The following is a 25,729-nucleotide window of genomic DNA, read 5'->3' on the forward strand; positions in this document are numbered from 1 at the left end:
GCAGTTATGCTTTATGAAGATAGAGTAGTAAGTGCTTTATATTTAATCATTCAATTCATTTTACCAACTTATCAAATACCTTTGGAAGCACATGCAAAATGCATACTAGAAACTGCAATTCCTATCAACAACAGAGCTCCACTTTCACTTACTTCTCCTGGCCGCACAAGATGAGAATGTGTATGAGGAGTTGGCTGACCAGCACGGACTGGCGGGGGCATCTGTTTTACAGGTGCAGTCCCAGCTGACTCTTCTTTTTGCTCTCCTATCTGACTGGCAGACTGACATAAGCGACGTCTAAGTAGCAATACATCTGAAAAAACGATAAACACTCAAGCTCCAAAAAGTTTTTCATCCAAGTAATAACATATCTAATCAGACCAAATTATACCAAGATTCTGAACCCATTGTAAATATTTTTAATTCATGCAGAGTGTACTGTGAAAACAACTTCATCATAGCTTGAAAATTGATAATGATGGTGCTTTGGGAATGCATGGAAATGAGAAAATGTCTTTACAATGGAAACATAACAGCAATGTCCACACTTTTAATTCAGTGTAAAAATGATTCCTAAATCATAAGGAGCATATACTCCATTATAAATAAACCCATGCAGAACATTGTACAAACATATAATGTCAAGATAATTTTCAACACAATCTTTTTGGCATACACAAACTTCTCTGAACCAGTTTTCAGTCTTTCAGCTGTCCCTGAACAGTTGTTGCTAAGAGTGATGGGCCATCTCTCTTCCCTCAAGAAACTGGTGTTTTCAACTGAGATCGTTGTAGCCAAGGATCCAAGGGACCCTCAATTCAAGATTTCTTGGGGGATTTATAACCTCAGTCCCTCTAGTTCCACCTGCTCCAGAGCTACTGCTATTTCCAAACCCCTAAAAAAAAGAGGGATGGGGCACCCACATTGCAGACATAACTACACCAAGTCCATGGTCAGCAGGGAAGTCAGAAAACCATTCCAACTGATTGGGTTAATGGAATTTGTCTTCTTGGGTATCAAAGCTTTAACCCAGTACGGAAAAGGCAAAAGCTGTTGCCATAATGGCTGACAATTCTACCACATTATCTTATCTATACAATGAGGGAGGCATTAGATCACCCTCCTATGTGCTTGCTGACAGTAAAAATCTTGCTTAGGGCAGACTTACTTGGTTGCAAGAGTTAAAAAGGATTGCATGAGATGTAAAAGTTTTCGGCCACACTTCTGGTCAATGAGCAAGAACAATTAACAATGACGCTAATTTTATAAACTATGTATCAAAATTAATGTAAAGTAACTGTTTTTTCAACTAACAAATTCTCTCCACAGTAAACTGAGTTCAAGGCAATATACTAAGGGGGTGAGGACAAGGGCCAGTTTGGACCTAGTGTGCAAGGTTAGGGTAAGATGAATTCCTGTATCTGACTTTCACAGTGTATTGTATTCTAAGTCATAGGGATGGGGCTGCAAGATAAGGACATGTTACTGTAGATTAGGTTAGGTTCGGGAGAGTATGGTTAGGACATAACCGGCAATTTACTCAATGCCTTACAGCAATCTAGGTTATGTCAAATTAAGGGTTCCAGGCTCAGCCTATGAGGATTATGATAGAGAGTGTAAGGCTGGCCACACACGTGCAGTTTTAACTGACAGTTATACCTGTTCACTGTATTTAAGTCAGTTTAAACTGACGTCAGTTTAAACTGAGATGCACACACATGTACAGTTCAATCCTTCAGTTTTTACAATGGATTCCGAGCAATATGATCTTGCCGCTCTCGGTGTACTCTTTGTAATGCTACAAAAAAGAAAAAAAAAATAAGAAAAAGTGTAAACAGTGGTGCAAAAAGTGATGCCTCAACCTTCTTTTTCTCCTTGTGATAAGCAGATCTCAAACTGTTAATTTTCATTAAGACAGACTTCTTGGTAGCACCAGCTTCAAGTTCCTCCAACTTCTTTGCTAATTTGCCACAGGCAGCATCTCTCTTTGCGTGGTCATGATATTCTTGACTTTTAACTTGCCACAGGCAAAGTTCAGATCGATACAATGCAATGAAATCAACAATCACTTGGTTTGGTTTACGTGACATCTTCACCTCAACCAACTGCACTCCACGCTAAACACAAATTTTAAACTGAGAACTATACAGTTGAATACCCACACACGCTCAGTTTAGCTATTCCTTTCAGTTAAAAATACTGAAATTTTATTTTTCTCAGTTTAACTGTTCAGTTGTGTTGAACTGATGAACTGAGATACCCACACATGTGCAGTTTCAACTGACAGTTATAACTGAACAGTTGTAACTGTCAGTTAAAACTGCACGTGTGTGGCCGGCCTAAGGGTAAGATGTACCTCTGTAGCTGGCTTTGTGACATCTTTGCTCTTTGTCCTTTATTGTTAGTTTTGTGATTGATACTAATGAAGGGCATGAACCACATAGGCTAGGATATTTTTCCAACTGCATTCTTTGTAATTTGGGCATTTTCGATCAATCGCAGGTGTGCAAGTCACCCGTCTTAGGTTTCTCCCTTAATAACAAGTATGCAAGTCACCCGTCTTAGGTTTCTCCCTTAAAAACAGGTATGCAAGTCACCCGTCTTGGGTTTCTCCCTTAAAAACCTGTTTTTGATGGGTTCCCCCCCAAATTATTACATACTGCCTACACTAATTGTTTGAAAACTAAAGACAATATAGGTTAGTATGGACAACGTGTTCGACAAAAAAATAAAAAATATCATAGTAGGCTACTAGGCTACATTGCCTGCCTAGCTTGCCTTGTATACCTATCAGTAACCTTGTTACCACGTACCTACGAAATGCTTAGGATAGCCTAAGGAAACTTAAGTGGGGTACGACTTCCCTATGCTCGGTTTAAGCAGTTCAAGCCTATTTGTGAATTAAAATATCCTCTTCCATGCATCTCGGCTGTTCAGTGGTACTTTAAATACTATTTTACTCACTATTCTGTAAATTCTTCGCCCCAGAGAGCGTTAAAAATGGTCGTACGGCCCTCATCGTTGTTTTGGCACCATGGGACATATTTGTTTTGACGATCAGCTGATCCAAGGTCACAGGCTGCAATACAGGGTGTGCCAAGAGTATGATGACTACAGTTATTACTTATTTGCATTCGGTGGAAAATAAATTACAATTGCTTATCATTACTACATCTACGCTTTTATATTCTTGGTCTACATGAAACTGAATAATAAGAGACGGGAATATAACAGTAACTGGCAATTTTATTGTTTAAAGTTTAAAGTATCCCATATTCAAGTCTTTTATGACAACTTCTGCAGTGATGATGTTTGTAGTACGTGCTACAAAGTCTAGGGATGATTTGCATGTCAGTCTAACGAAGTAAATAATAAATATCTTGCTAATGCGAGGTAACTTGACCATGAAAGAAATACGACGTGGCCTATTCTCTTTGAGAATAAAATAAACTAATCCTAAACCTACGAAATCAAGATTATATGGTAGCAGGATCCTGTATGGTAAGGAGTGAGAAGGAACTCCTTCACGAAGGCCGTCCTCAAGGTTCTTCCGTGATAAGGACAACTATAGAACTCTGGCTACCCAGAAGTCTAAATCTATACACTTATGAAATCAAACTGAAGTTAAGAGGATTTGTACTTTTGCATTGCGGGGCAGCTATAATTGTTGACGTGGTAAATTGGATATCTCTCTCTCTCTCTCTCTCTCTCTCTCTCTCTCTCTCTCTCTCTCTCTCTCTCTCTCTCGTGTGTGTATGAATTATCCATTGTCTCTCCCTTTGGTGTAGAAATATCGGTGTGTAGATTTATATTCTCAAGGCGATTGAGAGTCTCTCTCTCTCTGTTTTGTCATTTATATATCCTTAACGATTGTTTTGCTGACAAAAACCCCCTTCAGTCTATAGTCCAGTAAATCTAAGGCCAAAATTGGCCAAACCCACCACTAATTGCAAGAAAAATGAAACCTCCTGTATTTTGTTCCTTTGGATATACTCTATCCCTGATTAAAAATCCCAAGAAATCAAAGTAGTGGAACATGGTGAAATTTGAGGTTGATTATATGGTATCGGGTGTTAAAGGTATCATATGTGCTATGAATGAAATATATCATTTCCCCCCTTTTTCAAACAATATACTGTGAAATCTTATGTTTTTTGAGCCAATCGTTAAGATGAGAATGATTAAAAGTACCTAGAATTACCCCTTGTACCTCTAACTAGGGTACCCCTACCTCCGGACAGCGATTTTGATGGTTTTGGACAACGATCTTTTCCACTGGCAAGCAAAAAATTCTAGCAATCAGGGTAATATTGCTCATTTTATATTGGTATGGGTCCAATCAATGACATATCCAAAGAAATGTTCAATTGCACTTGTTTCAGGGCATCTGACTCTGTGGCAAGTTGTTCAGAGGAGTTCCAACATCCCGTGTTAACAGTGCTTGCTGAAATGTATGACCAGTTTGTGGCAGGTGATATTACCCCAGAAGTCATTGAATCATCAGAAGCATTTGCCACTATCAAGGACTTGATAGGTGAAAAAATCAGTCAAGAAAGAGAAAGAACCAGTCAATTATGGCTCATGTACATGAAGGTGATTTCTATCATTCGAAAGTTTATCACATCAGAAAGAACCAGTAACTGGGTTCTCCATTTACAAGCACTGTATGACATGCTACCTTACCTTGCAGCAACAGGCCACAACCTCTATACCAAATCTGTCCATATTTATTTACAGAAAATGTGTTCCCTTCCAGCAACCAATCCTGTTGCCTATGAACATTTTGTGAATGGAATTCATGCAGTCAGGAGGACAGACAGGTATTGGGCAGGTCTTTCTGCAGACTTGGTTATTGAGCAAGTACTGATGAGAAGTTTGAAGACGACAGGAGGACTTACAAGAGGAGGGGGAATGACAGAAACTCAAAAAGAACTGTTTGGGCCTTGGCCAGTCCTGTTTGCGCTGAAGTGAATGAGGCGATGCAAAAGCCGACATCACTTAAGTACAGTACTAGTGAACAACACAAGGACTTATCAGTGGCACGTCAGGAAAGAGATGCAGATGATGTGAATAAGCTTGTCTCATTCATTCAGGACAAGTCTCCTTTTGGAAATGATGAAAATCTCCGAAACATAGTAAATGGTGTGGTAGCAACAGAAAATGTGAATGCTGAGAAAGCAGAAAAATTGGGTGCAAAATCTTGGAGGATGGTGGGAAACAGGTTGTGAACTATACATTTAAGAAAAAGGACCAGGCTATAATAATGGATTCAAATCAAAGATGTCAATTGATGGTGAGGAAGTAAGCACTGATCCTCTTCTCCTCTTCCAAAGACTCGTCATGGTTAGCACGCAGAAAAAGTCTCCAGGAAGCATTTTGGTATGAACTCTGTGGATATCCTCCAGCTCTATTTGAAAAAAGAAATGTGCTCCTGAAAGCAGATAAACCCGGTCTTGCTAATGCCATCTGGGATAAGGTTAAGAGTGTGTCTGAAGATGAGCAGAAACACATTGAAACTGGAAATCCCACGTATGTCCTTGACGGGGGTGCTCTCCTGCATAAAATCCCATGGGATGTCGGCAGGACATACAATGCTATCTGCCAAAGCTATGTTTCTCATGTCAGAAAGTATGGTAAACCAGTCATAGTGTTCGATGGTTACCAGAGTGGTCCAACTCCAAAGGATGGCACGCAAGCTCGACGCACAGCTTCCAAGTCAGCCCTGAGCGTTCAGTTCAATGAAAACATGCCTCTTCAAATGAAAAAGGATGAATTCTTGGCAAACAAAGAAGATAAGCAACGCTTTATTCACCGTCTTGGGGAAACACCTAGAAATAGCAGGGTTGAAGTCTTACATGCAAAAGGAGATGCTGATATTTTGATTGTCAAGACTGCATTGGACGTGGCAAGGAAGAGTGAGACCATATTAGTTGGCAGTGACACGGACCTATTAGTGTTGTTAATCCATTACACAACAAAGAAACATAAGAAGATATATTTCATGCCACCACCCAAATCTGGCTCTCTTGCCCGTTACCTTGACATTCAAAAGGTGCAAGAGGTCCTGGGTGACAAGGTTTGCATTAATATCTTGTTTATCCCTGCAATTCTTGGATGTGACACGACCTCAAGATTCTTCGGACATGGAAAAGCTCTGGGCCTTTCACTGGTGAAGGACAAGTCTTTTGTTGAGGCAGCTGAGGCATTCAACAGAGCAGGAGCTTCCCAAAAAGACATAATTGAAGCTGGAGAAAAGGCACTAATGTCCATATACAAGAAGGGAATGGCAGATGAAAACCTGAACAAACGTCGACATAGAAAATATATTGAACTCTTGGCAACCAGGAAACAAGTTATTCATCCAAAATCACTCCCGCCAACGCAGGCCGCAAAGTATCATTCACTAAGGGTGTTTCATCAGGTACAGACTTGGCAGAGTGTTGCACTAAATCCTCAGGAATGGGGTTGGAGGGTAAAAGGAGGGGCACTAGTTCCAGTAGCAGCTGATTTGGACTATGCGCCGAAAGAATTGCAGAAATTAGTCAGATGCAATTGCAAATCTGGCTGTCAAACGAACCATTGTGGGTGTCGGCAACTTAGAGTACCTTGTAATCCAGCTTGTGGGGAATGCAGGGGTGTTTGTGAAAACATGTCTGATAAGACGGAAAAAGAAAATACTGTCGTTTCTTATTGATAATAACCTAGTGAATTGTGCTGTTTGCAACAATGCTCATCCTAGAAAAGGCAACCTTGACTGAATTACCAATTGATGCTGCTACAGGGGTCGGCAACCCCCTAGTTTGACCCCCAGGAATCTGGTAAACATAGATAGCTGACAATTAGTGAGAATAAAAATCAATAAATTGTCAGATTTGATAATTAACTTTAACATCATGGATGACATAATGGTTTTTGAAGGTGTATATCTATCGTACCTAGTTTCGCCAGGTCCTTAATTATGCGAAATTGAGGATCATTAAAAAAACCATGTTCCACTGAGAGATTTTTTGGGGATTTTTAATGTTATTTGGTGTACATAAAGTAGCAAAATAACACTAGTTTCATTTTTCTTGCAATCAGTGGTGGGTCTAACTGTATTTTTACTGTACTAAACTGGATCTCCCAAAACATCTTACGCTTAGTCTATTTTTCTAAGTTTTTTTTTTGTCCGTATCCCTTGCCACTTTATAAGATAATTTTTTTCTTTTACATGGGAACTGACAGATGACGAAATTTGTTCTTAGAGAGAACTTAATATTTTCACTTGGAACTAGGCTAAAACATAAAACTGTTATTTTCAATTAATCAGCTGTTCTTATTCCATATCTATGAATTAGCTATATATCAATTACACCTTTTCATTATCATATATGCCACTGATATTGCGTGCGCATCAATAGCTCTGTACAGGAGACGCTGGACTGCTATAATCGTAGTGCATTTCTATCGTTCAAGAAAATTTTCAACGATAAATCCAGTAGCGCTATATTGGATGTAACATACCTTTATTAAAACAATCCTGGGCCATATATACCTATTTTTCAGCGTAGGCAGCGGTGGGAATTTGCTACCATCTCTACACGGCAAGCCGGGAGCATGACAAAATTAAAATTCTAATACCCAACAGTAATTCTGACCTGTAAAGGATAAACGAAGAGTTTGGGCTGTCATATCTTTTGATTTTATAAAAAAAAAAATGTACCTACAGACAGGTTAGATTGATCTATTGAACTAGAGTTATTAGCATAACCAAAGTTATTAACATAGCCAGCTTCCGGCTATCTACATTGAACGTCCTGTAAGATACTGACCATCCAGAAGAAGTATTGCAATGAGGACGCAACAAGATTTACGCAGGGTAAGGAAAACCTTGTTCTTTGAAAGCAAAACAACACTGGGACCATTGATCTTCTTCTTCTTTTGTTTTCTTGACACGTCGTACAATCACCTGCTTAGCGAAGTGGGGCTGGATCCCCGTTGCACAGCCGTCGCTTATTTTGGAAGTGATTATGCAGTCAGTTGTCCGTGGTTACGTAGAGTGTGTGCTGGCTTCGCTTTGCAGCTCCTTTTGATCGTCATGAAAGGTATGTTGGCGTTATGTTTGCTCTTTTAGTCAGAATTGATCTTGCTCTCTAAAGGATTTCTTCGAATAAACGAGAGAAATAATTGCACGGTTGTGTCTGTGATATAGTACCATTAACCATTGGGAACGAAAGCAGATAACGAGTAAGTTTGCTTTGCGTCTCTTTTATCTTATAAATCCTACATAACAACATCAGAAGATAGCTATGTTTCTGTCAAAATATCGTGGTTTTCGTAATGTCTGCAGCATAAGCCTTCTAATTCCTTCAGATTGTCATTGACAGCCTCTACGTAACTAATTACGAGCGGTTTGTGATTTCATTAGTGAACAAATGTTTATGGAACATACGCTTCCAGCAACCCAGAGATGTATTAAGGAGGAAGTCTCAAACAAAAAGAATAGTATTACATCTTACAGTAGAGACTACTAATTTGTCAACTGAAGAAAATCGGTAGGTCTTGTTGAATATTTTTCAAGCTGGATAGTCCATCTTGAGTTGAGCTAATTCATATACCTGGCAGCTATATATATATATATATATATATATATATATATATATATATATATATATATATATATATATATATATATATATATATATATATATATGTGTGTGTGTGTGTGTGTGTATGTATGTGTATATACTTATATATATATATATATATATATATATATATATATATATATATATATATATATATATATATATATATATATATATATATATATATATATATATATATACCAACAACAAGCATTTTTCTCTAACAAAGTGGTGGCCTCAATGAAAAAAAAAAACAGATGTTGGTCACTGCCACATTTATTCTTCAGCTGACGAATCCAGGATGAAACCTTCTGCATAAAACTTCCACCTCAGTAGTTGTTTCTTATACCTACCTTGGAGACTCATCAACGAAGCGTCAAACTTCGTTATACACTGGAATATCCAACTTCATTATTCATATAGTCTTTCTCTCTTTTTGTATTTTAAGGGTTTTATATCCTCATCATTCATCTAATCCATCTGTCAAACACTTTCTAGTTCTGCTTTTGCACACACCCTGCTACCTTCCACGCCTTGCCTATGTCATGTACACCACCTGTTTTATTTATTTGTGTGTGAATCAACCATTTCCATTATTTCCACTATTCATATGAAGTATAGAGTCGTCATCTCCTTAGTTTTCGTTCACTCTCTTACCCTGACACTTGCTCGCGTTCGCTTTGGTTTTTTCCTTTTACACGCACCTTCAAAACCTTTCACTTAGTTCCTGCGGTTTCTACTTACTATTCCCAATCAACAGTGTATCATTTGCAAACATCAGGCTCCCCACATTCCATCCGTGACCTTTTTTCTTATCTCACTGTTTTGTAAATGCACCTGTGTTTCCTCTGATTTCTCACATCATCTCATCTGCAAAATTATCAGGTAACCTTGGAAACACTTCATCAATAAGAATCTTGGATTAACTATCAACAGAATACCTTTAGTATCATTCATCCACAGCGGTCTCTATACTGAGCTTCAGTTAATCAGTCAAACTTCCCCTCATGATTTTCGAAAATCAATCGGCCTATTTAGATCTTTGTTGAGCAGTACATAACAATAATACACTCATTTAGTCCAGTTGAAAGCTCGTCTAAACGGAAGGTTTATTTTCGTATCCGCATACCACCAAGCTCTTTTCACAGCGATTTACAGAGTTGAGAATAAAAAAACAAAACTTTTAAAGAGTTCTTTGCGGCTTCCTGAGCTCAACTAACGGTGCCAAGGAAAGTAGGCTACAAGCATATGTCACACTGGATTTTGTCTAAGAAGTTTTAATTTTACGTACTTGTTTCATTCATAATCACAGTAAGGATTTGCATCCGCCTTAATTTATATTTGCTGATAACATTTGCAACAATGAAGTAAGCCTGTTAAGGACTTGGGAAATTATAGAGAATTTGACAAAGAACATTTAGTCACGCTAGGCGTTTCAGAAAACTTAGAAATTTCGGCTTAACTTCGATACGAGTTCTTATTATTAGAAGAATGTCGTACCAAGAGGAAAGAGTTGTCGAATCCCTGAAATAAACAAATAATCCGTTACAAAGCTAATTACCATTATCAAGAGGCGTCTAGTGAGCTTTTGAGGGTCCATTCCAGGTGTGCTGTCTACGTCGTTTTTGAGTTTCTTGGCGATAGCAGTTCTTCTACCTGATGTCGTCCTTTCTCAGAACGGGACGAAGAGCCTGGAGAAGAAGCCTAAATTTTGTAAGTATGAATTTTCAGATATTTTATTTGGAAACGAGATGAAAGAAATATAGATTAGGGGTTCTTTCAAGATAGGAATTTCAGACGAGATTTTTATGGCATAAGAAATTGAAGAGGGATTAAAAAGTGATAAATATAAAGTTATGCAGGTGTGGTAAAAAGGTTAGCGTGAGTGACAGGATGGATCAGAATATCCTAAGATTGTTTGGTCATGCGGAGAGACAAGGAAGAGCGAGAGTGCTTGCACACAAGATAAAGGTGAGTGGTGTAATGCATGTGGGGTGTCTGACTGATAAGCCTTAGAAATATATTCGATATTACCACTGATAATATATATATATATATATATATACATATATATATATATATATATATATATATATATATAAATATACTTAGCAATATATATATATATATATATATATATATATATATATATATATATATATATATATATATATATCACCAAGTGTACCTTCAACTCCTTTTTCTTTTATCCTGGCAGTAAGCCTGTTTACAGTGGCGAAATTCGCCAACACGGAATGCACTGCGGAAGAAGAGGACGGCGTAGTCGTGGGAACATGCTACGACTACCGTTCCTGCCTCTCGGGATCTGACGACGCCGTGTCCTCCGGCAGCTGCGCCTGGGGATTCGGGGAGTGCTGCACCAGTAAGTGTCACGACGAAAATCTGAATGACGTCTTCCGATTTCGTATTAGTTATGTTAGTGAGTGCATGCTTTATCCTTTTTGTACACTGTACTCTAATTCCACCCTTAAATGGTGAGTTATATCCTCTCATACTATTCCTTTTTTAGTTTCTGAAATGAAAACTATTGTGCCGGCTTTGTCTGTCCGTCCGCACTTTTTCTCTCCGCCCTCAGATCTTAAAAACTACTGAGGCTAGAGGGCTGCAAATTGGTATGTTGATCATCCATCCTCCAATTATCAAACGTACCAAACTGCAGCCCTCTAGCCTCAGTAGTTTTTATTTTATTTAAGGTTAAAGTTAGTCATAATCGTGCATCTGGCAATGATATAGGATAGGCCACCACCACCGGGCAGTGTTAAAGTTTCATGGGTCGCGGCTCATACAGCATTATACCGAGACCACCGAAAGATAGATCTATTTTCGGTGGCCTTGATTATACGCTGTAGCGGCTGTACAGAAAACTCGATTGCGCCGAAGAAACTCCAGCGCATTTTTTACTTGTTTGTTTTTCAGGAGATACAACCTTTGCAGTAAGGTAAAGTCGGTAACTGGTGTGTTCTAAAACTCGTCACCACTAAATATACTGGACAACATATTGATATAATGAACACACTAATAACGTGCTAAAGGAAAGAGATATATGAATAGGGGAGCATCTAGGGTGACTGAGTCAGTTAACCAATAATGAAAATTAAAGTAAATAATTTTCATGGCTCTCACCTGAGGTTAATAACGAAAACTAAGATGCCTTGACTGCAACAACTGTAGCAGGAATAAAATTTCAGTGTAGTCATAAATTTCCAAAATATTACGAAATAATTTGACAGACTGAATAATATCTATAAAGAAACGTTATCCAGAGAGAGAGAGAGAGAGATAGACTGATTGATTGATTTATGGCTACTAAAACTGGCATCCCAACATCTGGGTTATTGACGCCGTAGAGAGAGAGTGAGAGGGAGAGAGCTTTGCCCCAGTGGTAAAAAGTAGATAAGTAATCAGTCTTTCAGGTTTTCTATGTGAATATTGGAGAGAGAGAGAGAGAGAGAGAGAGAGAGAGAGAGAGAGAGAGAGAGAGAGAGAGAGAGCTTTGCCTCAGTGGTAAAATGTAGATAAGTAATCAATCAGTTTCTATGTCAATATTGGAGAGAGAGAGAGAGAGAGAGAGAGAGAGAGAGAGAGAGAGAGAGAGCCTCAGTGGTGAACAGTAGATAAGTAATCAGTCTTCCAGGTCTTTTATGTGAATATTGAAGAGAGAGAGAGAGAGAGAGAGAGAGAGAGAGGTGTCATTTACTTACATCTAGAACAAATCTCAACACAGTGAAAATTCACACAAGGAACAAATTCACACAAACACCTCTCCTCCTTTGCGAAGGATCTGCTACAACTAATCGACGCACAGAACTGCCGTTTAAACTGACAGGATCCTTCTTCTCTCCTTCTTTCCCCAGCCAGGCTCAGATGCGGCGGAAGAAGCACCAACAATAACACCTGGCTGCGGTCACCCGGTTACCCGGCAACTTTCAATTACCACCTCTCCTGTGAGCAGACAGTTGCCATCGACGACTCCACTTGCCAGTTAAGGTAATGATGATGGCCTGGGTGCGAGTGGTTTTGAGCTTGATATAGCGAAGTAGCGGTGTTTGCACGCTTATCAACAATATGCCTAGATAAATAGGCCTATATAGACTTCTTTTTTATTTTTTATTTTATTTTATTTTTTTTTTTTTTTACAAAACCATACTGTATCATGCTCTGGAGAGAGGTCTCTACTCTAGCTCAAAGAAATGGCTAAAGTAACATTTACAAATTCATGTTTTCACATTTTAGTCTATATTGAGAATAGTGGGTTATTAGAAGATACTTCGTAAAGGAAATACGTGAGATAAAAACATTCTCAAAAGTAAAATTTTGATAAAGGCCATTTTTTTAATTTATAAGTAATGAGAATTCTCAACAGGGAAGTCATCTTGCTTTGATTTCTATTTCAACTTCCATTTCTCTTTTGCAGAAGTCAATGAAGATGCAAATAATGATTCCTAAATTTCACTTTTTTGAAAAAGAATGTATGTATAATCCAAGGGATATTACTGATTTGTTGTTGAACAGGTGAGAATTTCATTTACACACACACAAAGCTGTAAGATTTAAATGGAAAACATGACAAAAAACTTTAGGCCATTCCCAACAATCTCTGTATTTCCTATTATTTTCTGTAACTTCTTTCAAATGAACACCATATCCTTTGGAAGCTTGAATTTCAAGTCAATGGCTCCTGTAGGCTTGTTCAATATGAATAGGGCTTTATCTTCTGATTGATAATAATAATAATAATAATAATAATAATAATAATAATAATAATAATAATAATAATAATAATAATAATAATAATAATAATAACAACAGTAGTAGTAGCATGAGTCCTGCAATGGAGAAATAAATCCAGTTATGTATGGGTACACATATATTCACAAATATATCTCTACAGATAGCTTTCGGGAATCTGTTAGATTCCTCTTTTCAAACGGGAATTGGAATCGAACAGATTCCCCAAAGCTCTCTGTAAAGATTTATTTTCAAATGTATGTACCCATGCATAACTAATGGATAATAATAATAATAATAATAATAATAATAATAATAATAATAATAATAATAATAATAATAATGATAATAATAATAATAATAATAATAATAATAATAATAATAATAATAATAATAATAATAATAATAATAATATTTTATCCTTGGGCTTGCCGGCGATCTGAGGGCATCTCATAATTAAACAACAACCCTTGTTTCTCATTTTCTTTCATAGACTACAATAATAATAATAATAATAATAATAATAATAATAATAATAATAATAATAATAATAATAATAATAATAATATTTTATCATTGGGCTTGCCGGCAATCTGAGGACATCTCATAATTACACAGCAAACCTTGTTTCTCATTTTCTTTCATAGACTACAATAATAATAATAATAATAATAATAATAATAATAATAATAATAATAATAATAATAATAATAATAATATTTATCATTGGGCTTGCCGGCAATCTGAGAGACATCTCATAATTACACAGCAAACCTTGTTTCTCATTTTCTTTCATAGACTATAATAATAATAATAATAATAATAATAATAATAATAATAATAATAATAATAATAATAATAACGTCACCTTTCATCCTTAGACTTTCCCTCGATCTCAGGGCGTCACATGATTAGATTACAAAACTTGTTTCCATTTTTCTCCCACAGACTGGACATCGTCACTCTGAGACTGGCCTACCCCGACAGCACAGGGGACTGCAAAAATGATTATCTCACCGTCAGTCACGACAACAAATTTGACAAGCTTTGTGGCTACACGGCTGACACTCACTGTTTGTATCGAAGCTTTAGTTTACGTAGCAAATACTGTGATTTATCTCAAGTACAGAGGATTACTAATTAATTTTTGTGGGCTAACAATGAAGCCAATTACTGACAATGTATTGCAGTGAAATAAGGATGATATACAATCAAGTTCCCTATATTTTAAGGCTGAAATAGACGCCAAGCATATATCAAGGTATTGGAGAAACAAATCCAATATTATGCCCCGGTGCAAATATATTTAAAAATAAACGTATTCAGAGAGCTTTCGATTCCCCTTTTCTACTGAAAAGGGGAATCGAACAGATTCCCGAAAGCTCTCTGTATAGATTTATCTTCAAGTATATTTGTACTCATGCATAACTGTGGATTTGTTTCTCCATTTCAAGACTCATGCGACTATGAGCAGCCTTTTGATATTAGGTTTTCTATGCCATTCATCTAATGGAGTAATGTTTCTCATTTTCTCTTTGCTTCTGGTTACAGTTTACTTAGACGTAGATCCATCTTCAAGTCAAGACGTCGTCTTCACCTTTAAAACTTCAACATTTACAGCAGATCGATCTTGGTATATCAAAGTGGCGAAAATCAAGTGTAATTCAGCCATTGAAGGTAACGGACGCTCTAATTTTTTTTTTTTATGCTGGTCGAAATATTTTCAGACATCAGCAAAGCTTTTTTTTTTTTTGCCCATTTACAGAAACACATTAAATTACGATGAAGAATAAATGCATTTTTTTGAGCATTGCAAAATTGTGCAATTTTTATATTGTACGAAATTTTCATTAACTGTTCGTTAAGAGTTTTTTATATATATATATATATATATATATATATATATATATATATATATAAATCTTAACGTACAATTAATAGAAAATTTCGTTAATCTTAAAAAAAAATGCTCAATGTTGTAAAGTAGAACAAATACTTCTCTATCGTAATTATATACATATATATATGTATGTATATAATTTGAGATATATTATATATATATATATATATAAATTTATATATATATATATATATATATATATATATATATATATATCACACATTACCACAGGTGAAAAATAAGAGACGGAACAGGTGAAATATAAGTGACGTGGTGTAGGACCTACACCCCGCCTCTTATTTTTCACGTGGTAATGTGATAAATGAATCACGTACAAAAGTGATTATGATCATATATATATATATATATATATATATATATATATATATATATATATATATATATATATATATTCCTTTTCATTCTGCTAATCATTAGAAAACCAGTTTGCAAACCAGGCGTGTTCTGAGTGCTTGCAATAACACTGTGATGTTCTTGATGTTCTTCATCAGTACCTAGAGGATGTGGCCAGTTCTACTTAGGAATAAGTGGCACAATGAAAGGGTTTAACCAAGACGGCTCGACCAGCGAAAATTACATTCTCTCCGGGTTGGATTACGGCATTTGTGTGCGCACTGAACGCGACTCCTGCTCGGTATGGCTTAGTAAAAGAAGTACAATGTAGTGACCTGAACTCTTTCAATTTATATGAAATGCTAAAAGTTTGGAACAATGAGAGACCAGTAGTTACTTTTTTTAACGTTATATCACGTTGCAGGAACCGTAACTCGCTCTCAGGTCTTCTTATTTCTTTCATTCTTTCCAGATAACGTATCAAGAAGAGGGAAGTTTTAACTGGGTACCTCAGTGCGGCGATTACTTCGAGAGACCAGGATTAACTAAGTATCCTACTGCAGAGGATATTTGTAAGACCGGTTCTCCAGTGGTAAGAAGTCAAGATGGACAGTTGCTATATTCTTAAATGATGGTGAAAGTAATTTACACTGGAGCAAATTGATGTTATTTCAGTTGGTAAATTATCGCGTCAGTGAGCCATTTTTTGATACGTGCAAGATTTATAGTGAGTTTTCTCGGGATGAATTTTGATGCAGTTTTTGGTCACCGAAGCTTGAAGGTTCAGTTCCTGTTCTTTTTGTCCTCTGTTTGGCCTATATCTTTTCCGAAGGATTCGTTTGTGTTCTATTAGGCCAATATTTTTCTGAAGGATTCAGTTCCTGTTTTGTTTGTCTTCTATTAGGCCTATATCTTTTCCGAAGTATTCAGTTCGTATTCTGCTTGCCTTCTATTAGGCCTATTCTTTTCCGAAGTATGCAGTTCCTATTCTATTTGTCTTCTTTTAAGCCTATTCTTTTCTGAAAGATTCAGTTCCTATCCTGTTTGTATTTTGTTAGGCCTATATTTTTTCAGAAGTATTCAGTTCCTATTTTGCTTGTCTTCTACTAGGCCTGTATTTTTTCAGAAGTATTCAGTTCGTATTCAGTTCCTGTCTTCTATTAGGCCTATATCTTTTCCGAAGTATTCAGTTCCTATTCTGTTCATCTTCTATTAGGCCTATATCTTTCTCGGTAAAGTTTTCACGAGCTTGAATTTCGTTTGGAGGTTCCAAGAAGTATTCAACAAATGAGCTCTTAAATTAGCAGCATTGTTATTCTGACGTCTTCCCAAATTCAAGTCTTAAATTAACACCATTGTTCTGATTTCTTTCCAGGGGTCATCCCCAGTGGCTGCGTATGTAATCAGCTTCCTAGCGCCTCACATCTTCTGGCTGGATACAACTCTGGACGTCACAAACACCCACCTTGCAGGAACTGGCGACTTCCAAGGAGGTTACTCCATCTCCTATGTCCAGAATCCTTGCTGAGAGCTGACTGCCATCGAAAGGAGAGAAGAGAGTGCTGACTATGCTTTTTCAAATCGAAGATTGTTGATCTTTATTTGTTAGCGATTAGTTTTTGGACGATGATCTGTTCATTTGAAAGAAGTTTACGATATTTACTGACGAACGTTTAATTTTAAATCAATGTTTCAAGTTTCCCTTTGCTGTGCAGCTTGGAGCTTGTTTTGTGTGTGTGTGTGTAAGAGAGAGAGAGAGAGAGAGAGAGAGAGAGAGATGAATACTTTAAGGACTAGCAGGTTGTTGTGAGTTGTGTGATAAAGCTGATTTTCATTCTAAATTTTTCAGTGTTAAAAACAAAAGCAACACGCTACGAAAGCACTTCAATATTTTTTCTGCGTCATTTTCTTTAGTGGCTTATGTTATGGTAGACTTAATGAAAAAAAAGATAGAAAAACACAAACAGAAAAACATTATCATGAATTATACAAGCGCTTAATGGAATTATCAGTTCTTTATCATTTATTTTGCAACTGACTTATTTTTCTTGAACCACCAGCGCAACCTGTCAAAAGCAGCAGAGGTATTAGGACTATCTACATACATTATCTTGTTGTTGCCTAGTTCCTAGGATCAAAGGTCCTTATCTTATCTGTTGGTATCTGTCAAGGCCAAATAAACGACCGAAAAGATTAGAAAGTTTCACTTTTACCTGATATCATCTCGACTGGTATAAGAAAAAGTGGTTTTCTTTGGTGCATTTATGAAAGGTTAAACAATGTTTCATTGTTTACTTTTATTCATGTACAAGATTCTTCTCTAATTAAAATGATCTTCATTGATTTAATCTTAACTTTAATAAGATAAAAGTATTTGCTCTAACTGAAATATTTATGTACAGTCATCAAGAATCAATGCTCAGTTTCTGGTAAGAAGGGAAGACTTTATTAAACGCATCAGGTTTGTCCGTGTTTGGTTGTTCTCTTGGTGCTGTCAAATCCTTATCCTGCCTGAGAGATACAGAATCTTAACCGTGTGTGTGTGTGTGTGCTTCGGAAAAGGAAGGTACAGCAAAGTCCCTACATCATTTGGCACAATCGAAATTTCTCGTACTTAAGAAGTCCCTGTATCACCTGGCAAATCGGTATTCCCCGTACTTGTGAATTTGGTACTAAAGCAAAATTATGAACCAAAGAACATGGTCGGGTATACAGTTGCTCGGTTTTCTTGTGTTAACATTAATCCTATGATCAACATAGATAACACAGTTAAAATGAATATTCTTCACTTCAATTTCACTTAACTTTTTGGTAGAGGAGTTTTACACTAATTGCTCCCGGCCACGGTTGTTGAATAGCAAACAAATGACTGACGAGACGCTGAGCCTGAGTACTGCACTCCATCTGAAACTGACAGCGCCGCAGCTTCCAGTGTACTCCAAATCAAACCGTTTCGTTCTGTTCTAATCCACTCATCCGTAGCAGCAAGTTAATTCTATCTAGGTTATTTACCAAGTAAAGGCTGCAAGGCTGTGAGTCTGTGACTGATCTGCTTAAGACACTCTTCTGTCATACGGAGTGCGCATGAGCAGTACGAAGTATACCATGCTCTTCTGAAGAGTTTACGATCTCGTCTTTTAAGATGCCGCTCATGCGCACAGCGTATGGCTTCGAGATGGCGGTAGCGGGGTAAATGAGCCTTGACTTTTTGACGTATGTGTTAGAATTACAAGTTTTACACGTCAGAGGTCAAGTAATGAACCAGATTACGATTCATTTGATTACTGTAATATTTGTATGTCACTTATTTGTATGTCACTTAGCCTAGTTAACTGTTTCAGAAAAGAAATAAATAAAATAAGGTGGCTCCATTCATGTAAGTTTTGAATTATCGATTCATATTTCCTGCACAGGCAATAGTATAATTGGACAATTGAATTATCGCTCCTGTTTCCTGCACAGGTAATAATTGCACAATTAATTTTTTCCAAATATGGTCACGACCAGGATAGGAAAAGGGTATACTGAGATGTGTTGTTGGTTAAGTGAAATATAAGTTATCTGGCGTTACAACAACCAAGGTCATCGTCACGGGAAAACAAGATATTGAATAATTTAAAATCTTTATGAACTCTTTCACCCTCACTATCAAATAACACTTCATAAAAACTATGAAGCGGAATTTTAAAAATAAAATTTATCATTTATGAAATCATAATGAAGTAATAAAAGTGCTAGGATATTATGAATAAGTAATTAAAGCCTGCTATTGACTATACATTATATTTTGTGGAGTCTAGCTCCCTCTATAAACTTCAAAAACCACTACGTTAAAATTAATTTCTCTTGGGGTATCAGGGCCAGGAAGTAACATTGCCATCGCCAAGGTACAAAGACTGGGGCAATCAGCCGGTGTCATTTGGAAAAGGGGACTAACAATACGAAAGAGAAGAGCTGATAAAACTGTTTAAAGTTGAATAGTTCTTCAATATAGTGTTTGTAGAGTGAGCGCTTGGGAACCAGGAACCCTCTCAGGGTTCCAAGACAGGGACATTCAGCCAGCAATGGTCGTACGTAGAGGAAACGCCTTCTTCTTGAGGTCCCCAAGACAGGGACATTCAGCCAGCAATGGTCGTACGTAGAGGAAACGCCTTCTTCTTGAGGTCCCCAAGACAGGGACATTCAGCCAGCAATGGTCGTACGTAGAGGAAACGCCTTCTTCTTGAGGTCCCCAAGACAGGGACATTCAGCCAGCAATGGTCGTACGTAGAGGAAACGCCTTCTTCTTGAGGTCCCAAGACAGGGACATTCAGCCAGCAATGGTCGTACGTAGAGAAACGCCTTCTTCTTGAGGTCCCAAGACAGGGACATTCAGCCAGCAATGGTCGTACGTAGAGGAAACGCCTTCTTCTTGAGGTCCCCAAGACAGGACATTCAGCCAACAAGTGTCGTACTTAAAGAAAAACCTTCTTCTTGAGGTTCCCAAGGCTGGGACATTCAGCCAAGGGTCGTACTCGGAGGAAACGCCTTCTACTTGAAGTCCCCAAGACTGGGACATTCAGCCAGCAATGGTCGTACGTAGAGGAAACGCCTTCTTCTTGAGGTCCCGAAGACTGGGATATTCAGCGATCAAGGATCGTACGGAGGGGAAAAGCCTTCTCAGGTTCCCAAGACTAAGACATTCAGCCAGCAAGGGTCGTACAGTCCAGAGAACCAAAGGCAAGCTTCGTAAAATGGTCAATCTTCTCGTGACATAAAGTTGTCGTCCTCTTTTATGGTAAACAATTATATTTCGTCGGAAAGTTCGTCTGGTGATTTCCAGTATTTTCTGCTTACCACAAGTTACATCTGTTGTCTGTTCCCAATGTTCCTAAACTTTTTTCCTGATGGTATGAAAATGATCACTGTGCTTCAGATGAATTTCCCAAGGAGAATTATTTATCACTGGCCACTTGGCTAACTCGCGCAGGTACCCAGCTCTAAAACACTAAGCTCAGAGATAGTTAATAGAAGAAAATAAGAAATCTTTGCGTAAAAAGCTGGCGACTATTTGTGGTGGCTGAGAGAATCAACAGACCAATTATCTTTCGTAACAGCCACCAAATTAAAGTGCAAATTCCGTTTTAATTGTATATTTCGGATAACTTGACATTGAAGCTCCCACTCGGTGATCAAACAGCTAACGGCTTCTCTGTGGTTGTATGCCATATGCTGCAGCTGACCTAGAGATCGAAAATGCAAATACGCTGTCAATAAATTGATTCGCCCCGAAATTATCATACGAGATCCGTTCACGGAGTCTGGCTAATGACAGCGACAGTTGCGCAGGTTAACAAACTGGTAAATCTCTTTGCACATCTCCCGTTGATAGTTTTCAAGCATCACTGCCTAACCCCTCATCCCCAAAAATTCCAGCCAGATCTCTTTGTTAGCAAAAATAACAGGATATAAATGGAAATTCGGTGCAAAGACAAGGACCGTCACCCTTTGAGATATTGGCTGATTTAGACCTTTCCAACCTCATTCAACACAAGCTCTCACTCATGAGGAATCTAGATATGACTCCTAAAAACCATTCATGAGTCCTTTAAGACTGATATCTGTAGTAAGCCCTAAAATGTGAATGACAGAAAAAGGTTGAAGCTACTGGGACGGACTAGATTATCATACTTGGTATAAGAAGGACTGAATGGAAATATGGAAATGCGAGGATGTAGTAAAACAATTTACACCCGGTGAAAAGATCGATCAGCAAGGTGCTCTGAGATGGTTTGGTCATGTTGAGACATTGGAAGTAACAGGCTGCGAAACGAGTGTATAATTAGGAAGTGGAAGGAGGAGAGGAAAGCAGAGGAAGGAAGACTGATCAACTGTGAAAATACTGGCTTTAGTGATCGGAAAATGAAAGCTTGAGTATAATTTGGAGATGAATGACGCAGTGTGTTGGGGGGGGGCCTCGACGCGCTGTTGGTGAGTCTTCGATTAAGTATATGAAGCAGCTAATATAATAGAAGGTTTCCTTGATTCATTACGCAAAGAAACACCACATATCAGGGGAAATGGATTTGGAGCTTTATATATATATATATATATATATATATATATATATATATATATATATATATATATATATATATATATATATATATATATATAATGTATATATATGGTGTTTATGTGTGTGCGTGTGAATTTTTGTTATTTATACATGCATGACATTTTTATATTCACAAATATTAAGCCCAATAATCTAATATCAAACTCATTATACTTTGGGAATAACTTACACAAAGGGGAGTTATAGTTGACAAGTATAAGTGTATATATATATATATATATATATATATATATATATATATATATATATATATATATATATATATATATATAAAGTGTCATAGTAATTATAGATGAATTCACATATATCATACTGACCACACACGACAGACTGGGTCACTAAGCTACGTGCATTTTCAATCTGACGTTACAGCGTTCCAAAAACAACTTGAAGTGTAAGGAATGTTATTATTTTGCTTTGCTGATGGGATGAACTACAAGGTAGCGGTCTCTTGGCCCGCCAGGCAAGAAGAAGAAGAAGAAGAAGAAGAAGATCGGCTTCACCGAGTTTCGAAGCGGGAGATATAACCCGCTTAGTTGGTTGGCAACGTCGTCGAAGAGAAAACGCGGCGAGACAGTCTTCTCGGGAGCTATAAGTCTGAAAGAGTGTGCGAGCGTGGCCTAGTAGTACCATTCCGTTTCCTTTGAAGTTCTTCTGCGTAAGGATTTCAAACTCGACCTTTATAAGCAGAAACTGGTAATGAATATTGCTTGGCAGGACAAGTATACTGTTTTGGGTGTTAATCAGGCAAGTAAATAGTGATATACGATGTGATTCTCATTTGTGGAGATGCCAGACGAGATCAGGTCAGCTCATGCAACGTCAAGCAGCGATCTTCCTCGCATTGTTCTGAACTCTCGAGTAAGTTTGACTGTTTCCTCCGTTTTCTTTTGCTTATTATTTGCTTCAGCTTATTAAAGAGAGAGTGTATGGATGTGTGTGCTCATTTTTGCCACTTATTATTTTTGCATGTAAGTGATTGCGTTCTATACTTGAGAATACATGAATTTAGGATTAGCAATGAGTATCATACCATGGATACAAGCATTCACAATATATATATATATATATATATATATATATATATATATATATATATATATATATATATATATATATATATATGTGTGTGTGTGTGTGTGTGTGTGTGTGTGTGTGTGTGTGTGAAGACATTTGCATACTCTTACAATGAAAGGAACAACAAGGCATGTGGCATCTGCAACTGAAAGGAAACTGTGATGTGTGTTTGGAGATGACATAAATGAGTTCCTTATGTTAAATGGTATGAAGATTTATTTCTTACTGGGGAAAACAATAAGACACCGTAAGCATAGCGGGAGACAGGTTACTCGCGAATACTGGACTGGGAATAGAAGCAATTTAACGGTAGATTCCGAGAAGTAAATATTTTTTTTTTATTTCTCTTAATGGAAAAGAAGAGAATGACAGACCATTCCTTTCATCATATTGACGAAGATGAGTGCTTTTGAATTAGATGGTCTGTCTATGAGAAACAACGAAGTAATGAAGAAGGAATAATTCCTGAGAAATATGAATAATGTTCTGGAGTGGTTAAACGTTTGCAGTTCGTACTTATCTCCCACTGAACGAACTCGGTTTGTACTTTGTAACTAGGCCTGAGAGTTTAGTCATCTCACATTCTTTCTGTTTTTCATATACAATTTGAGTTTCAGTTTAGTTGTCAAATATATTTATATATATATATATATATATATATATATATATATATATATATATATATATATATATATATATATATATATATATTGTCAGGAGTGAGGGGCAGGGCAAACAGAACAGCAGTCCCTTCCCGCCATAGTGCTACAAACAGATTTCCCCTTTTTCAATAAGTTCAAATGCAATGTCTTTTGTTAGGAGGGCTTTGATGGTGTCATTAGTATATAAAAAAGCTTGATTTTCCTCAGATGAAGAAGGTTGACCTTTGCCATTTCAGTCGATGGGATTAAAGACTCGACATTTTTCCCTCGGAAGTTTGACGACTACCTTTTTGCTTGTATGAAGGAGATTCCTGGTTCCCATTTCGATAAAGGAAGTGCTGGAATTCTTATAGCATTGTTTCCCCTCAAGAAGTAAGAAACGGAATAGAATATAGAATTTAGGCTAAAGGTCAAGCGCTGGGACCTATGAGATCATTCTGCGCTATAAAGTAAATTGAGGGTAGAAAGGTTCTAAAGATGCAACAGGAGGAAAACATCGCACCTGCACTATGAATCAATTACTAGGAGAGGGTGGAAAGTAAGATGGAAGAAAGAGAATATGAACGGAGGTAGAGAAAAAGGAATGGAACGGGTCGCAGCTAGAAGCCGAAGGGACGCTGAAAAGAACTTTAAGTAATGCCTACAGTGCACCGTATGAGGTGCACTAACGGCATTAACTCCCTACGGGGATCATAGGTGTAAGTTACTAATTCGTGCAAATAAGACCTAATTTGCAGTTCGTTGTGTCAGCAAGAGAACTGTGATCATTATTCATCAAATATCGAAAATTTCTTTTACAGTGGTGACCTCTGGAGTTAACGTAAACGTCATTACAATTGTTACTGCTGCTGTTGTTTGTTATGGTTGTTGTTTTCCTTCGTCTTTTTGTTCTTCCTGTGACGTTAGCTCTTGGCTTTTGTATCGTGATTATACTCTGTGAATACTGGGCTTAGTTTTGGAGCACCCACGATAATGGTAAGTCTTCACCTCATCTTTCCACTTTTATATATAAACATAATTTGTTACGACAACAGGAGTTTTCAGTTTCTTTTGCTTTATTGTCGAGACGTTAGTTTGCAGATGTGGTGAGAGAAATATATAATTAAACAGAAAAAAATATATATATTCTGGAGTACAGAAAAAATCAATTACTACCATTAGATGCAGTTAGATTTCACGAAATAACTCTTAGCAAACAACTGATATTTTTTTTACTGATTATTCCCGCGTCATAGAGAGAGAGAGATCCAAGCCATCGGTGTGTTAGCTCATAAGGATGACTCAGCATATTATACTCCTTTATGAGGTCCGGTTAACTCTTCTCTAAAATGACAAATTCTTTTTCACCCATAAATACACAGCTTTCTTTCCCACGACCCGCTTATTTGTCTGTATGTATGTCTGTCTGTCTGTCAGCCGTTCAAAATCTACCTGACCTTCTACAAGCAAACCGGAGAGTCATGGGGTGGGGGTTGTGTGTGTGTGTGGAGGTTAAGGTCTTTCTAACTGTACAGTGATGCTCTCTCGATACCCCGAGTCCCTGCCCTGCGTATGTCTGGTTAACCGCGCTAAGTCATGAGGTCACAATCTGTAAACTCAATGTACTTGCTGAGGGAGCACAGGGTCCTACTGTACATTGGTAAATTTGAGGACACGCCTAGAGCAATGTTCTGATTTTTTTTTATTCTTTATTGAATGATATCTGAGCATGCTTGCGTACGATTGTAACTGCGTAAGGAAATTAGGCCTCTAGCTATTTAGGTCAATTGTAGCTTGTCGCCTCATTAAGCACTGAATTCCTTCATCAGATCAATCAATCTTTGAAACTCTAGATTGGGAGAGAGAAATCCACCTCAGTCGGTAACTTTTAATCAAGGAAATGTTCCACGTCTTTTGCTAAACGATTATTATTAGTGGTTAGTGTCCAGTGACTCAAAAGAATACAATTTGTTGTCCAGAAAACGTACGTGCCGAGTTGTGGAGGTTTTAGCTGAAGGCTGTGTTTACAGTACGCCATGACTACAGTATTTGTTGAACGTCAATAACAGAAACACAAAAGTGGAATGGAATGGAATGGCATGGAATATAGAATTTAGGTCAAAGGCCAAGCAAGGGAAATAGAGAGTAGAAAGGCTTGAAAGGTGCAACAGGCGGAAAACCTCAAAGCAGTTGCACTATGAAACAAGTGTTAGGAGAGGGTGGGTAGCACGATGGAAGAGAGGGAATATGAATGGAGGTCTAG

At 37.4% G+C, this 25,729-nt stretch overlaps 1 protein-coding gene across 3 annotated transcripts in view; it reads right to left on the reverse strand.

Annotated features, from left to right (window-relative positions):
* LOC136837482 (xaa-Pro aminopeptidase 3) overlaps positions 1–25,729 on the reverse strand; it is a 50,715-nt gene that overhangs the window by 18,442 nt on the left and 6,544 nt on the right. Inside the window, exons 2-3 of one of the 3 annotated variants that reach the window (XM_067102273.1) lie at positions 10,189–10,318; positions 153–313 (exon numbers count right to left, since the gene is read on the reverse strand). In XM_067102273.1, coding sequence (XP_066958374.1) covers positions 153–221 — 69 coding nt within the window. In that variant the 5' untranslated portion in view covers positions 222–313; positions 10,189–10,318. Of the gene's footprint in view, positions 1–152; positions 314–2,813; positions 3,121–10,188; positions 10,319–25,729 lie in introns of those variants that run through there. The other 2 variants (XM_067102272.1, XM_067102274.1) reach the window with 2 other exon arrangements.

Source organism: Macrobrachium rosenbergii, chromosome 59 (genome assembly GCF_040412425.1).
Source record: "Macrobrachium rosenbergii isolate ZJJX-2024 chromosome 59, ASM4041242v1, whole genome shotgun sequence".
Lineage (NCBI taxonomy): Eukaryota > Metazoa > Arthropoda > Malacostraca > Decapoda > Palaemonidae > Macrobrachium > Macrobrachium rosenbergii.